General features: G+C 43.9%; 1 protein-coding gene across 5 annotated transcripts in view; it reads right to left on the reverse strand.

Annotated features, from left to right (window-relative positions):
• LOC118004077 (liprin-beta-2) overlaps nt 1-15,644 on the reverse strand; it is a 173,820-nt gene that overhangs the window by 86,242 nt on the left and 71,934 nt on the right. For all 5 annotated transcript variants that reach the window (XM_034995222.1, XM_034995223.1, XM_034995226.1 and 2 more), the window contains exon 3: nt 6,776-6,978. In XM_034995222.1, the coding sequence (XP_034851113.1) occupies nt 6,776-6,978 (203 nt within the window). The remainder of the gene's footprint in view (nt 1-6,775; nt 6,979-15,644) is intronic.

Consider the following 15,644-nt stretch of genomic DNA (forward strand, 5'->3'; position numbering starts at 1 on the left):
GGCCTGGTCTACCCAGTGTGAAGGACGACCCTTTCCTCCCCTGAGCTCAGAGAGGACAGCCCCACGGAAGCTTCTCTGCCGGTCAGGCCCTGGCTCACCCTGGACCCCAGGACAGTCTCCCTACAGAAGGGCCTTATCAGAAGCTTCCAGCTACTCTACCAGCTTCCTGGAGATAGGCCCAGCATTCAGACACAGATACCACTTCCAGGACAAGGGAATCTGGGCACTTGGTTCCTTTCCTCACTGAAGCCCCAGAGGGGGTCCTCAGGTTAGAGAGCCCAACACATACTTTCTGGGCCCAGAGCCCACTTTTCCTCATTCTACTGCCTGCCAAGGAAGGAAAGACCCTGTTTTAGGCCCCAAATCTCTGGAAACTCACTCACCACACAGCACCACTGAATCCTGGGCAGGTCTGCTGCACTGGATCTTTAGGAGTCTGGCCTGTTTCTAACCGTCCCCAGGCAGAGTCTTCACTGCTGCCTACCGTTCTCCATCCAGCCTGCCAGCTCCCGGCAGAGGGAGAGCCAGCCCCACTGTAGAGAGACACAGCTGCCTGGGGTGCACTAAGACCAGGAGCTCCTTCTCCACCCAAGACAAAGGCAGAGCCCAGACTCACCTGCTGTTTGTTCCTATTCGAGCCACCACCCATTCCCCCACACCCACCTCTGCCTCCACAGCACCTGTTCTCCTTGTGTACCCCAGATGCCGACATGGGTGTCTGAGGGTCCACAGCACAGAAGACAGTGTCTTCTACCACACGATCCTCTCACCACGCCCAGAGGCAGCTAATCCACAGCTGTGTGTAAATGGAGGGTCTTTAATTTCCACTTCTTTTGCACCTAACATCTCTTTGTAGGCCTGGAGGACTTGACTCAAAAATTAGGAGGAGGCCAGTTAGATTCTCTCCTTCAGGAATTTGAGTCTCTCTCTCTCTCTCTCTCTCTCTCTCTCACACACACACACACACACAGGGAATAAATGCAAGAGAGAAAACATGAAAAGAATTTGTCAACAAGAAGACTAAAATCAAGTCTAAAGGCCATGTGGCAGTTGCTCTGGGTGGTCTTTCTAAGAGCCATTCATGCCCCCTCCCTCCCATCATGGTTCCTTCCAGACAGAGTGCCAATACTTGTTTCCCGGCCTCCCTTGCAGCTAGGGTATGCACATGTGAACAAAACTGGACCTTGGGAGCATATGGGAAGTCTGCTACAGGGCTTCAGAGAAAAAGATTTCCCTTCTTAATTACAAAAAAAAGAAAAGAAAAGAGAAAAAGAAAAGAAAGAAAAAAGAAAAGAAGAGAAAAGGAGAGAAGAGAAGAGAAGAGACAAGACAAGACAAGACCTGTCCCACCTCTGGACATGCTGCCTGGAGCTGCAGTCGCCATCTTGCAGCATTAAGCGATACCTCTGAGGAAACACCAACCCCCTAAGGGAGATGGGGCAGAAAGATGGGAAGAGCCAGAGCCCTTGCGGTCATCCAGAGCCACTGATTTGACCCTGGGACCGCCCATCTTCTGGGTATCTTGTAAGTGACATATAAACCTCCTTACTGTCTATGCCACTTCTCCGGAGAAAGAACCACCAACTGATAGAGAGGTCACGAGGCTGTGCTGGACCACACTGGGCCAACAGATGACCAAGCAGTAACGTGGGGATACGGCAAAGCCAGCTGACTAACGAGGAGAACAGCACAAACACACAAGGCACACAGAGGCATAAACACTGCCTGCCCGATCCTTCAAGCTGTCTTATTAGTTCCTATTCTAAGCCACATGTACTTTTTAAAAAAATAATTTAACTGAGTCTCTGTGGTTTAAAGCAGTGTGTCTCAAGCTTTTAATGTGAATATGAATCACTGGGAGATGGTTCAGTGGGTAAAAGGGTGGGGGGGGCGGTGCATATTCTGCCCTTTTATAAAGACACCAAGCAGCAAGCAAACTACCAGGGGATGACAAGGTTGCTGGTCCACAGACTGTAATTTAAATGGCAAAGTCTTCTATAAGTACCAATCTAAAAGCAATTAAAAAGTACTGGTGGATTTGTTCACTACTTCGGACTCTATTTCCATATGGGTACGACCTACTATGGAATGTGTATGCCCCCAGAATATAAAAGGACTTTAGGCTTGCAAGATCCAATACATAGACAGGCTGTCTCTGTCCAGAATCAAAACTTCACATCCTGTCCTGGTATCCTGGAATGTTTATATGAACTTTTGACCCACCCTCAAAGTACACCATTCATAGGTAACTGATGGCCATAATTACTCTAATAGACTCTGAATGCAACACAAAGTTCAGGAAACTCTTTCCAAAGGCACGCATTCCCCCCAACCACCCTAAAGAACCTCAAAACATCTACAAATCTTAATATAAGCAGTTTTCTGCAACACATCTTGAAAAACCAACAACCATGTTGACTGCCTTTGGATCAAAAAATATTTAAGAATCCTTTTTTAGTAAGTTATAGAAGTTAGGTCCGTATTTCACATCACACACTAAGAAATATTGCAGGTTAGCCCTAAGATATAAATCAAACCATAAACTTACTAGAGAAGATACAGGTGAATAGTATTTGACTTGAGGTTAAGAAAGGCCCTTCTAGGGATAAAAGGAAAACAAGAAACCCGAACAGGAAAGATAGTTAATTACAATCCTTGTAAAGTTTTGTCTCAAAAAGCACCACAAACAGCATTTAAAAAACAAAGTGAGGAAAATGCCACAAATAAAGCAAAGGGCTTTAAAAAGGTCAATATAGAGGGTGGGGTGGGAGGGATGGGGTGACTGAGTGATAGACACTGGGGAGGGTATGTGCTCTGGTAAGCGCTGTGAATTGTGCAAGACTGTTGAATCTCAGATCTGTACCTCTGAAACAAATAACGCAATATATGTTAAGAAAAAAAAAAAAAGAAGAAGAAGAAGGTAGCGGGAGGGGAAGAAAAAGCGGGGGAAATCGGAGGGGTAGACGAACCATGAGAGACAATGGACTCTGAAAAACAAACTGAGGATTCTAGAGGGGAGGGGGGTGGGAGGATGGGTTAGCCTGGTGGTGGGTATTGAGGAGGGCACATTCTACATGGAGCACTGGGTGTTATGCACAAACAATGAATCATGGAACACTTCATCTAAAACTAATGATGTAATGTATGGGGATTAACATAATAAAAAAAAAACAAAAAAAAACCCCAAACAACAACAACAACAACAAAAAAGGTCAATATAGAAGAAAAGCACTAAAATCCTAACAGGAAGAGGAAAGAAGAGCATAGAATATGAACAGGGTGCGGTAGGGACACCCACGGTGATCTCTGGGGTGTGTGGGAAGAAAAGATTAGTGCTACTTTTTTAACCTGACCCTTAAAAAAAAATCTCCATTTGGGGCTTTGTTTTATAATTTACATATATTAGGACAATACTGCCTATATAAATATGAATGAATGGAAATGAATTTTTTTTTCCAGATAGGGTAGAGTTCAAAACTTTAGAGACCATATAGAAGAATACTAAAAAAAAAAAAAAAAAAAAAAAAGTGTTTAGCCTTCCACTAGGCAAAGAAATGCAAAAGTGGTAAAAACACATTTTTTTCCCTAAGAAATTAATAAAGCCTTTTTTTTTTTTTTTTAATCTTAGTGATTGTTGTTGATCAGGATGTACCTCAAACCCTGCCAGTGAAAATATAAATGAGTAAAATCTTCCTGAAAAGTGGTTTGGAAAAAATGTGTCAAAGGCTTAAAGATATTAATACCCTTGGATTAGAGTTGCCAGATTTAGCAAACTGCATGGGACATACTTACTAAGATTTATCCATCGCTTATCTAAAATTCTAGTTTAACGGAGTATCCTGTATTTTGTCTGTTAACTCTACTTAATTCCACCTTTAGGACTCTACCTTATGGAAATATCTACAGAGAAAGACAAATATTCCTGGACACTCTCTGCAGCAAAGCTATATATTGGTGAAAGATTAAAAAGAACCTAAATGTCAGTATTAGAGAAATGGTCACATAAATTCAGGCATGTCCATACAAGGTAGAAGTACGTAATCATTGTAAACTATGCAGTGAGGGATAAAACCATGAGCTGTTTTCCGTACTCTGGGCAGACTGGGCTTTTGCTGGGGAAGCTGCTTCAGTGAATCTCTTGGTTATGATGGTAAAGGTCCCGAGCAAGCTGAGAGGGGACATTTAAAACCAGAGGCTAAACTGCTCTGCAGCCTGATGGCAGGATTCAGGGAATAGTGGAAGAGGCTCTGTCTGGAAGTTTCCAACGGGCCCCTGGCACATGGTGACAGGCCAGCCCAAGGACAGAGAGAGTCAACAAGTGACTTTAGGAGAATTCTGGCCGATGGATAGTGGGAGCAGTGACATCCGATATCCAACATTTGGTTTCAAGTTTTTGTTTTCTACACACAAACATTCCACATGTAAACTCACCTTCCCTTACCTGCCATTCTGAAACCCCCAAAGCTCTGAAGACCAAAAGGTTTTGTTTTGTTTTGTTTTTAGAAATAATGTTGGTGCCAAACTTATTTGGCAGCCTAACTGGACCTGAGCTAACAGGAGAATATTTATAGTCTTTTTTTATCCCACTTCATGTGGATATTCATACGTTTTGCCGAAGAAAGGTCAATGCGTTCCTGCTCCATATCTGCTAGAGATAGAATATATTCTATGGTATAGATGCATGGTCTTGCCCTTCTGAAGTTTAGTAAGTTCTGGGTTCCAAAATGCATCTGGACCCAGGGTTTCAGATGGAGGGGCTAAGGACCAGTAATTCTCTTGAGGCGTCATCAAGTTCCCTTTAAACACTGCAGCCGGAGTCAATCGGGCGAGCAGGAACGGAGGGGTGGGTATGGGTGAACACACTGGGGGAAAGTGGACCTTGGAAGGCTCAGCTGTCTGCACAGGTGGGCAGAAGATGGTCAGAGGGACTGGAGAGAGGCCAGGCACAGCCCAGAGCTGGAAGTATGGGAAGAGCCAGAATTCCTGACGGAACTCCAGGGAAGCAGAGACCCTTCTGGCCTGGGACGGGAGACAGAAGGAAACTCCGAAAGCCCCCCTACGAAACCCGACCACAGGTTGGAAAAGGGGGGTGGAGGAGCAGATGCGGCTTTCCGTCTGGTCGTGGCACAAGTCCGAGAGACCACCAAGGACAGTCTTCACTTGGAGGTGACACGAGGCGATTCTCAAACCTAGATGGCAACATGCCCTCTAGAGACCCATCCCGAGGGCTTCCCCCGCTTCCCCAGGCAACATCCAGCTGTATCCCCTGTTGCTGCCTTCACAAATGCCTGCAAACCTTGTGGCTTCCAACAAGGCAAGCACACGCTCTCACAGCGCTGGAGGTCAGAAGTCCCCAGTGGGTCTCGCCGGCTGGAGGCTCTAGGGGAGGGCCACCTTGCTAGCACCCTCCCCTGGGCTCCTGACTTGCTTCCATCTGGAAAGGCTGATTCACACCGCTCCCACACCAACGCCTCCACTGTCTCCTTCCACTTGTAAGGACGCCAGGGCCTGCCTGGACAACCCACGCCGCTTGATCTTCCTATTTAAACTCTGCTGATTAGCAACCCTAATTCCCTCTGCTACCTTCCCCTTGGCCACACATGTACGGTAACATTCACAGGATCTGGAGATTAGCACACAGACGTCTTTGGGAGGCCACTACTGTCCCTACCGCATGGGTGTAGGGATGTTACAGAACACCAGGCAGGCAGCCTGCATACTGAAAATATTGAGTACCACATGAACATAATGAAGAACTCTTTGGTGTTCAGGGAGGCGTGGGTAGAAGACTGTACTGACGGAGGACTCCTGAACAGAAAGTCATCTAGGACAGCTGGCATGTAACCTGTCTTATCGCAAATGACTTGGCCTCTGGGCGAGGATGTCTCAATCTCCTTGGTTTCCAACATCAACCTCTACCTCCCAGTTTAGTGGGCCCAGTCCTGCCTTCCCACCTCGGTGTGTACTTTCCCGTTTGGAATCAGTCTGCAGGACTCTAGCTTTAGAAGACTGCATTTTGGCTTTCATCCTCAAACTCAGCTCAGGCAATCCCACGCTCCCTCAAGCTTCCCAGCTTCCTCCCTCCTGCCCTGGAATGGTTGCATCTTAGACACGTCCTCAGCGGGGCAAGCTCTTCACCTTCCCCCATCCCCGAGTATCACCAGGCTCTTCAAGTTGAGCAGATGGTCTCCTCAGGAAAGGAGACGGGTCACCAAAGCCATGTATTTACAGCTCTGGTTACTCATCTGCCTCCCTCAGAGACTAGCAGATGTGCAGCCTTGATCTAGAGAGAGCAGGAGGGGGGTCAGGAACACTGCATCCCACTCTAGGGACAAAGTGTACCAGGGCAAGGAGATCTGAAGGGCAGGGGCGGCAGTGAAGGGCTGGGTGAGGGGACCAGCTGTTGTAAGAGACAAGGAGCAGGGGGGACAGCTGAGGATAGAGACCCCACCTGGGGATCATAATTTGGAAGTTGTACTTGTACTCCCGCAGGGAAGAACTCTCCTCTGGCCCTGGATGTCCCCCAGTCTCAGAGAGCGTGACTGGAGCCCACAGGCAGTCTGACCGTGCGGCTTCAGCTGCTGGCCTGGGGCTCCCCCCTCCTGCTGGAAAGGACCACCCAGTGGGGGCTGGCCAAAGCCGGATGGGAAGCAAGAAGAGGCTGGAAGGTGCACAGATGAGGAAATAGTCCCAGGCAGTGTGGCATTCCGTACGCCCCGTGGTTATGTGGTTACGTCCCCCAGTGGCTTCCCGAACAGGCCACGGGCCCACTCACCAAGCTCTCCTTTATGTAGGCAGCTGTGGAGCCCGGGATCTGGCTCAGGAGGGCTGCTCTCTCCTGAGGCTGCTCCAGCATCTCCAGGGCCAATCTCAAGTCCTCAATGAGATGGAGCACTGGAAAGGGGTTCGTGTGGGAGGCCAGGGAGGCCAGCGCAGGCTCACAGCTCCCATCATGGATATCGGCACCTGTTTTAGCGCCTGGAACGAGAGAGAGGTGGGAACCTTGGTAAGAAGGGTGGACGCCACGGGCAAGGAACTGGCAAAGAGCAAAGAGAGAGGAGATAGGGGACGGAGATGGATAGGAAGCCTCGAAAACCACTTCTGCCTCAGCAGAACCATTCACACAGCAAACTCGGCAGAAACCATCTTTAATCCTGGACTGGGCCTGCCAGGAAGAGACGGGACCGAGGTGGACGAGTTGCCCAGGGAGACTGATGTACAGAAGCTCACACCCCTAGACAACTGGGAGAACACAGCCTGCCCTGACCCTGCCCCCAAAACACGCTAGCTAAAACAACGAGCTGCCATCCTCCCGCCTTTAGATTCCTAACTTTAAGTTAACGCGGTAGGGCCGTCCGAGCGGATGGCACTAAAAAGGCCCCCCTCCCTGTATGTGCGTCCCTCTCCTCTCCTCCCACAGTGGTTCCCGACTCTGGGCTGGCCCCGACTGCATCAGAGTGACACAGTACCAGCCCTGGTGAGCGTTTCCAGTGGACTGGAATCTGTCTGGATCTTCCTACTTGGGGGGATCTCTACATCCCCTTATGGACTCACACTTTACAGCCGTATGAGTTACTGTGTAATCCACATCTCCTCACCCCGTCATGGGCTGCGAAGCTCTGAGGCCAGGGTCCCTGGCCTCCCGGCCCCTCCCATTCCCCACCCCCCCATGCTGAAGGGGCATATGACTATCTGCACGCGTGCTCGGAGGAACAGCTAAGAGGGAGACAGCCTGGACTGGGTCAGCTCTTTCTAATTTCAAGCGTCCCAAACAAGATTGTTTTTGCCTTTCTGAACCTCACCGTTTAAGCAAACAAAAAGTCTTCTTTGCATAACCACAGTGGTCTATTTTTCAGACCAAAAACTGGGGTGACACAGTCTGACAAAGGATTTCTGTGCTTCTTTCAGCAATAAAACACACTTCAGAAAATATGGTGTCGGCGGTGGAATTTCTAGGGCACTTGGATTGTTTATAAGGCCAATAGGAATCAGGGCTCTGCTGGAAAATGTGGGCAATAGGGCCACTGCATCCCCAGTTACACGCAAGGTCTGACGTCTAAATCTAGGTCCCTCCACCCTTCTAAGAGCCAGCTTCCTAGTTGCCACGGCAGTCTTCACAAGGAAAAATCCACACAGAAGGAAACAATTACTATTTGATTGCTGGTTTGCTTTCTGAAAGCACAGGATAGAGGGAATTGTGGGTTACAATCCACAAACAAGTCTATGGCTCTGGGGATCTGGGAAAGTGCCGATTACCCACACTCCAGTGTGTGCTCAGCAGTTTCTGGGCCCTGCAAATCCAATGGAGAGTTGACTGGGAAGGGCCACAGCCGACTTCAGGGAAGAAAATAGACTAAAATAGGGCAAGACGCCCCCCCCACCCCACCCTGCGTCTCCAAGCAAATGCCGAGTAATCCCTGACCATCCTAGACATGCTCCAACACGTACACCTTCATACATGGAGGATAAGTCAGGCCAGTCAGGCCAGGGGGAGGTGGGAAGACTGAGATTTTCATTAACTTTATGTCACTCTGTGGTGCTGGACAAGTCTCTTCCTTTCTCTGGGCCCCTCCCTGCTCTAAAGCCTTGGGATGCTTCCCTACTGTTCGAGGTGGGTGTGTGTACACATGTGTATCTGTGCCTATTTTTGTATGTGATTTATGTATACACAAAATATTTAAACCCCCCCCTTTTTTTTTAAAGATTTTATTTATTTTTTAACAGAGAGAGAGACACAGCGAGAGAGGGAGCACAAGCAGGGGGAGTGGGAGAGGGAGAAGCAGGCTTCCCGTGGAGCAGGGAGCCCGATGCGGGACTCGATCCCAGGACCCTGGGATCATGACCTGAGCCGAAGGCAGCCGCTTAACGACTGAGCCATCCAGGCGCCCAACCCTCCCCTTTTTTTTTGTAATTTACGTCAACACACACGCTCACAAAATGGTCCAGAATGGTGAAACTCCTAGGGCCCAGCATTAGCAAAGGCAAAAATCGCCCAGAATATTCAATTCCATACTCCACACATTCCCTTCAGATGATTAGCTCCTATGGAAAAATTACAACCACAGAGGGAAACGAATCAAAACAGAACTACCAGATACACTAACAAAGAAGAAAATATATGCCCTCATACTTGAGGATAACAGAGCAAGATAAAAGAAGATAACATAACATATAACACAAAATATAAAAGATACAAGGTGTTACGCCCCAAATTACTTCTCAGAAAAAAGCAATTCACCTTATACTCAAACCCTAATAAAGTTTCTCTCTGGGGGCACCCTACCACTTTATTTTGAACAACAAAGCACTCTTTGGGGAAGATAGCAGAAAGGGTTTCAATTTTATTTGCACATTGAGTTTTACAAACTGTAGATGCCTGGGCCCCACATCACAGGTTCTAATTGGCCTGAGGTGTGACCTGGAAGAATAAAAAGCTCCCCAGATGATTTTAATGTGCAGCCCAAGTTGAAACCATTGCACTAGCAAATCGCCACAATCAATACTACATTTTGATGTTTAGGGAGGTCTCTTGGGAATCTTTATTTTAAGGGTGCAAAGACTAAAGCTTAATACAGATGTAGTAATTATTAGAAGAAATAAGACCACATAAAATGGAAGCATAGGATTTTATTGAAAGCCTTTTAAATTTTTTTTTTTTAAAGATTTATTTATTTGCGAGAGAAAGAATGAGAGACAGAGAGCACGAGCGGGAGGAGGGTCAGAGGGAGAAGCAGACTCCCTGCTGAGCAGGGAGCCCGATGTGGGACTCGATCCAGGAACTCCAGGATCATGACCTGAGCCGAAGGCAGTCGTACTGAAAGCCTTTTAATGATTACTTCCAAAGGCAAGTTAAGTAAGTATGTGGTAATAATTAGGGTTATTTATATATGCTTTGCTTGTCCTCTACTTGAGCTCATAGTGGGATTACACATTTGCCCCTTAAAGTTACTTAAGGCCACATGCCTTCCTTTGGCCAATAAATATCAAAAAGTCTTTAAGAACCAATACATAAGTCCCCATATCTCTTCTACCTGCTCTGGCCTCTGGTAATGGTGGACTGAATCAGCCCATGTCCAAGAGTGATGATGACAGGGACCAGAGCTCCCAGCAGATCTAGGGGGAACTTAGAATACGAACAAGAAATGAACTATGCTGTTTCAAGCTACTCATCTTTTAGGCTGTTTCGCTGCAGTAACAGACAGTCCTATCTTCACTTATACAAAGTATGTATGTCATACAGTCACATATGTGGAAGATAAACTTTTCAAAAATGACCTTTTAATGGGTTCAAACTTAAGTGACCACCAACTTAATACAGGCTGCTCTATGTGTATGATGTTAACCACAAATCAAAAACTGGTAAAAGATATGCAAAAAATAAAGAGAAGGAATCCAAGTATATTAGTAAAGAAAGGCAGCAAATTGTGAGAAAAGAGCAAGAAAATAAAGGAACAGAGAAGAACTATAAAAACAACCACAAAACAAGTAACAAAATGGCAATAAGTACATACCTAACAATAATTACTTTAAATGCAAAATGGACTAAACACTCCAAACAAAAGACACAGGGTGACAGAATGGATAAAAAACAAGACCCATCTATATGCTGCCTACAACAGACTCATTTCAGACCTACAGACACATGCAGATTGAAAGTGAAGGGATACAAAAGCATTTATTGTGCAAATGGAAGTGAAAAGAAAGCTTAGGTAGCAATACTTATATCGGAGAAAATAGACTTTAAAACAAAGACTGTAACAAGAGAAAAAGAAGGATACTATATAATCAGAAAGGGAACAATCCAACAAGAAGATATAATAGTTGTAAGTATTTATGCACTCAACCTGGGAGCACCTAAATACATAAAGCAGCTAATAACAAACATAAAGGGAGTAATTGAGAGTAATATAGTAAGAGAAGGGGATTTTAACACCCCACTTACATCAATGGATAAATCATCCAAGCAGAAAATCAATAAGGGAACAGTGGCTTTGAATGACATACTGGACCAGATGGAGCTAACAGATATATTCAGGACATTCCATCTTAAAACAGTAGGATATGGGCGCCTGGGTGGCTCAGTTGGTTGAGCGACTGCCTTCGGCTCAGGTCATGATCCTGGAGTCCCGGGATCGAGTCCCACATCGGGCTCCCTGCTCAGCGAGGAGTCTGCTTCTCCCTCTGACCCTCCCCCCTCTCATGTGCTCTCTCTCTCTCTCATTCTCTCTCTCAAATAAATAAGTAAAATCTTTAAAAAAAAAAAAAAACAGCAGGATACACATTCTTTTCAAGTGCATATGGAACATATTCCAGAATAGATCACATATTAGGTCACAAAACAAGTCTCAACAAATTTAAAAGCACTGAAGTCATACCATGCATCTTTTCCAACCATAATACTATGAAACTAGAAATAGACCACAAGAAAAAGTCTGAGAAGAACACAAATAAATGGAGGTTAAATAACATGCTACTAAACAATGAATGGGTCAAAGAGGAAATTTAAAAGACATGGAGACAAATGAAAATGAAAATACAATAGTCCAAAATCTTTGGAATACAGCAAAAGCTGTTCTAAGAGGGACATTTATAGCAATACAGGCCTACCTCAAGAAGCAAGAAAAGTCTCAAACAACCCATTCTTATACCTAAAGGAGTCAGAAAAAGAACAAACAAAACCCAAACCGAGTAGGAGGTAGGAAATAATAAGATTAGAGCAGAAATAAACAAAACAGAAACTAAAAAAACAATAGAACAGATCAATAAAACCAGGAACTGGTTCTTTGAAATGATCAATTAATATTAATAAACCTTTAGCCAGAGTCATCAAAGAGGAAGAAAGAGAGAGAGAGAGAGAGAGAGAAGGGACTCAAACAAAATCAGAAATGAAAGAGGGGAGATGAGTAACCGACACACAGAAATACAAAGAGCGTATTATGAAAAATATGCCAACAAACTGGAAAACCTAGAAGAAATGGATAAATTCCTAGGAGCATATAACCTCCAAAAATTGAATCAGGAATAAATAGAAAATTTGAACAGACTGATCACCAGCAATGAAATTGAATCAGTAATCAAAAAAACTCCCAAGAACAACAAAACAAAACTCCCAACAAACAAAAGTCCAGGACCAGATGGTTTCACAGGTAAAATCTACCAAACACTTAAAGAAGAGTTAATACCTAGTCTTCTCAAACTATTCCAAAAAAATAGAAGAGGAAGGAAAGCTTCCAAATTCATTCTATGAGGTCAGCATTACCCTGATACCAAAACCAGATAAAGACACTACAAAAAAAGAGAACTACAGGCCAATATCTCTGATGAACACAGATACAAAAATCCTCAAAAAAATATTAGGAAACCAAATCCAACAATATATCTAAAAAATCATTCACCACAATCAAGTGGGATTTATTCCTAGGAGGCAAGGGTGGCTCAATGTTCACAAATTAATCAACATGACACATCACATCAATAAGAGAAAGGATGAAAACCGTATGATCATCTCAGTGATCTACAGATTTAATGTAATCCCTATCAAAATACCAACAGCATTTTTCACAAAACTAAAATAATCCTAAAATTTGTATGGAACCACAAAAGACCTCGAATAGCCAAAGTGATCTTGAAAAAGAACAAAACTGGAAGCATCACAATCCCAGATTTCCAAGTTATACTACAAAGCTGTAGTAATCAAAACAGGATGGTACTGACACTAAAACAGACACATAGACCAATAGGACAGAATAGAGAGCCCAGAAATAAACCCATGATTATACGGCCAATTAGTCTTTGACAAAGGAGACAAGAATATACAATGGGAAAAAGACAGTCTCTTCAACAAATGGTGCTGGGAAAACTGGACAGCTACATGTAGAAGAATGAAACTGGATCTTACACCATACACAAAAATAAACTCAAAATGGATTAAGGACCTAAATGTGAGACCTGAAACCATAAAAATCCTAGAGAACACAGGCAGTAATCTCTTTGACATTGGCCATAGCAACAGTTTTCTAGATATGTCTTCTGAGGCAAGGGAAACAAAGGCAAAAATAAACGACTGGGACTACATCAAAATAAAAAGCTTCAACAAAACTAAAAGACAACCTACTGAATGGAAGAAGATATTTGCAAATGACCTACCTGATAAAGGGTTAGTATCCACATATATAAAGAACAACTTAGCACCAAAAATCCCAAATAATCCAATTAAAAAATGGGCAGAAGACATCAACAGACATTTCTCCAAAGACATCCAGATGGCCAACAGACACAGGAAAAGATGTTCAACAACACTCATCAGGGAAATGTAAACCAAACCCACAATGAGATGACACCTCACACTGGCCAAAATGGCTGAAATGAAAAACACAAGAACCAACAAGTATTGGCAAGGACGTGGAGAGAAAGGAACCCTTGTGCACTGTTGGTGGGATTGCGAACTGGTGCAGCCGCTATGGAAAACAGTATGGAGGCTCTTCAAAAATTAAAAATAGAATTACCATATGAACCAGTAATTCCACTACTGGGTATTTATCCAAAGACTGAAAACACTAATTCAAAAAAAGAAAAGCATCCTTATGTTTTTTGCAGAATTATTTGCAATAACCAAATTATGGAAGCAGCCCAAGTGTCCATCAACAGATGACTGAATAAGGAAAACATGATATAAAATGGAATATTACTCAGCCATAAAAAATGAAATCTTGCCATTTGCAACAACACAGATGTATCTAAAGAGTATAATGCTAAGTAAAATAAGTCATTCAGAGAAAGACCAATACCAAATAATATCTCTCATATGTGGAATTTAAGAAAGAAAAGAAGAGACAAACCAAAAAAAATAGACTCCTAGCTACAGAGAACAAACCAGTGGTTACCGGGGGGTGGGGGGGTGGGGGTGGGGGTATGGGTAAAACAGGTGATGGGGATTAAGAGTACTTATGATAAGCACCAGGTAATGTATGGAAGTGTTGAATCACTATATTGTACACTTGAAACTAATATAACACTATTAACTATACTGGAATTAAAATTGTTCTAAATGATATCTAATCATTTAGATGGGGGTTCTTGGGCATGAGATGAAATATCTTATGATAGTATCATATGTGAATTTTAAAAGTGCTGTATTTAAAACAACTTAAAAATAATGTTTTCTAAGACTTCACCACAGGGCGCCTGGGTGGCTCAGTTGGTTAAGCGACTGCCTTCATCTCAGGTCATGATCCTGGAGTCCCGGGATCGAGTCCCGCATCGGGCTCCCTGCTCATCGGGGAGTCTGCTTCTCTCTCTGACTCTCCCCCCTCTCATGCTATCATTATCTCTCTCAATAAATAAATTAAAAAAAAAAAAAAGACTTCGCCACAATAGCCGCATTAGCATTACCCAGGAGCTCAGTGGAAATACAGACTCTCAGGTCCTATTTTGGCCCTATAAACATGGATCTACATTTTATCAACATCCCCAAATGCTCTACAACTTCTCTGGAACTATTCATAATGACAGAAACAGTATGTTAGAGATAAACGTAACACTTGAATAAAATTGTTAAAAATGTGCCACCGTGGGGCGCCTGGGTGGCTCAGTCGTTAAGAGTCTGCCTTCGGCTCAGGTCATGGTCCCAGGGTCCTGGGATCGAGCCCCGCATCGGGCTCCCTGCTCGGCGGGGAGCCTGCTTCTCCCTCTCCCACTCCCCCTGCTTGTGTTCCCTTTCTCGCTGTATCTCTCTCTGTCAAATAAATAAAATCTTTAAAAAAAAAAAAAATGTGCCACCAAGACAAGAAATCCATAAATATATTATTTTACGTAAGTACTTATAAATACACGAGTCTAAACCAATCAATTAATATTATGAGTACATATTTGTGTATTCAGGAATGCTTGTCTATTGGGGCATATACAGTATGTTTTACATCATTAGAGGGGAAAAGGAAGAAACAGAAACCTTAATGAAAGAATAAGAAAGCATGAGAAAAGAAAAGGAAAATTTGAAAAAGAACCAAGTGGAAACCAAAACAAAGAATGCAATGCTTTAGTTTTAGGTGGACAGATTAAAGAACAGACAAGAGAATTATGGAAGTGGAAGGTGGGAGACAGCGTAGAGAATGAAGCAGAGGCAACAAAGAGAAAACCGTAGGGATTTCTCACAGTTGAAAACTTGAGTCCTCTCACTTTGAAGACACACACTGCATCCTCAAAAGGGTACATACCAAAACACACCCACCCTAGAAACCACACAGTGAAACTCAAGAACACCAAAGATAAAGAGGACATTTAAAAGCAACTAGAGAGAAAAGGCAGACAGTCTACAGTTACCTTGTCAACAGGCTTCTCATGGGCAATAAAGCCCAGTGACCACAAAATATCATCTCCAACCTGTAACCTGCACAAGATAAGCTGGCACTCAAGATCAAGAATAAAATAAGGACATTCTTCAGACGGTGACTCATGCAATTTATTCTTGATGGAATTTTTAAGGATCTCCTTCATGAAGAAGGAAACTGCACCAAGCAAGAAGGTGTGGGATGAAAGAAACAATTATGTCGGAGCAGTTGTTAACATTTTTTGTTAAGCAAAATAAACACTGTCAATTAAAAATCACAATAATTTGGAGGATATGAATCAAGATGATACTGGAA

The sequence above is a fragment of the Mirounga leonina genome, unplaced genomic scaffold (genome assembly GCF_011800145.1).
Source record: "Mirounga leonina isolate KUSES-001 unplaced genomic scaffold, KU_Mleo_1.0 Mir_92, whole genome shotgun sequence".
Lineage (NCBI taxonomy): Eukaryota > Metazoa > Chordata > Mammalia > Carnivora > Phocidae > Mirounga > Mirounga leonina.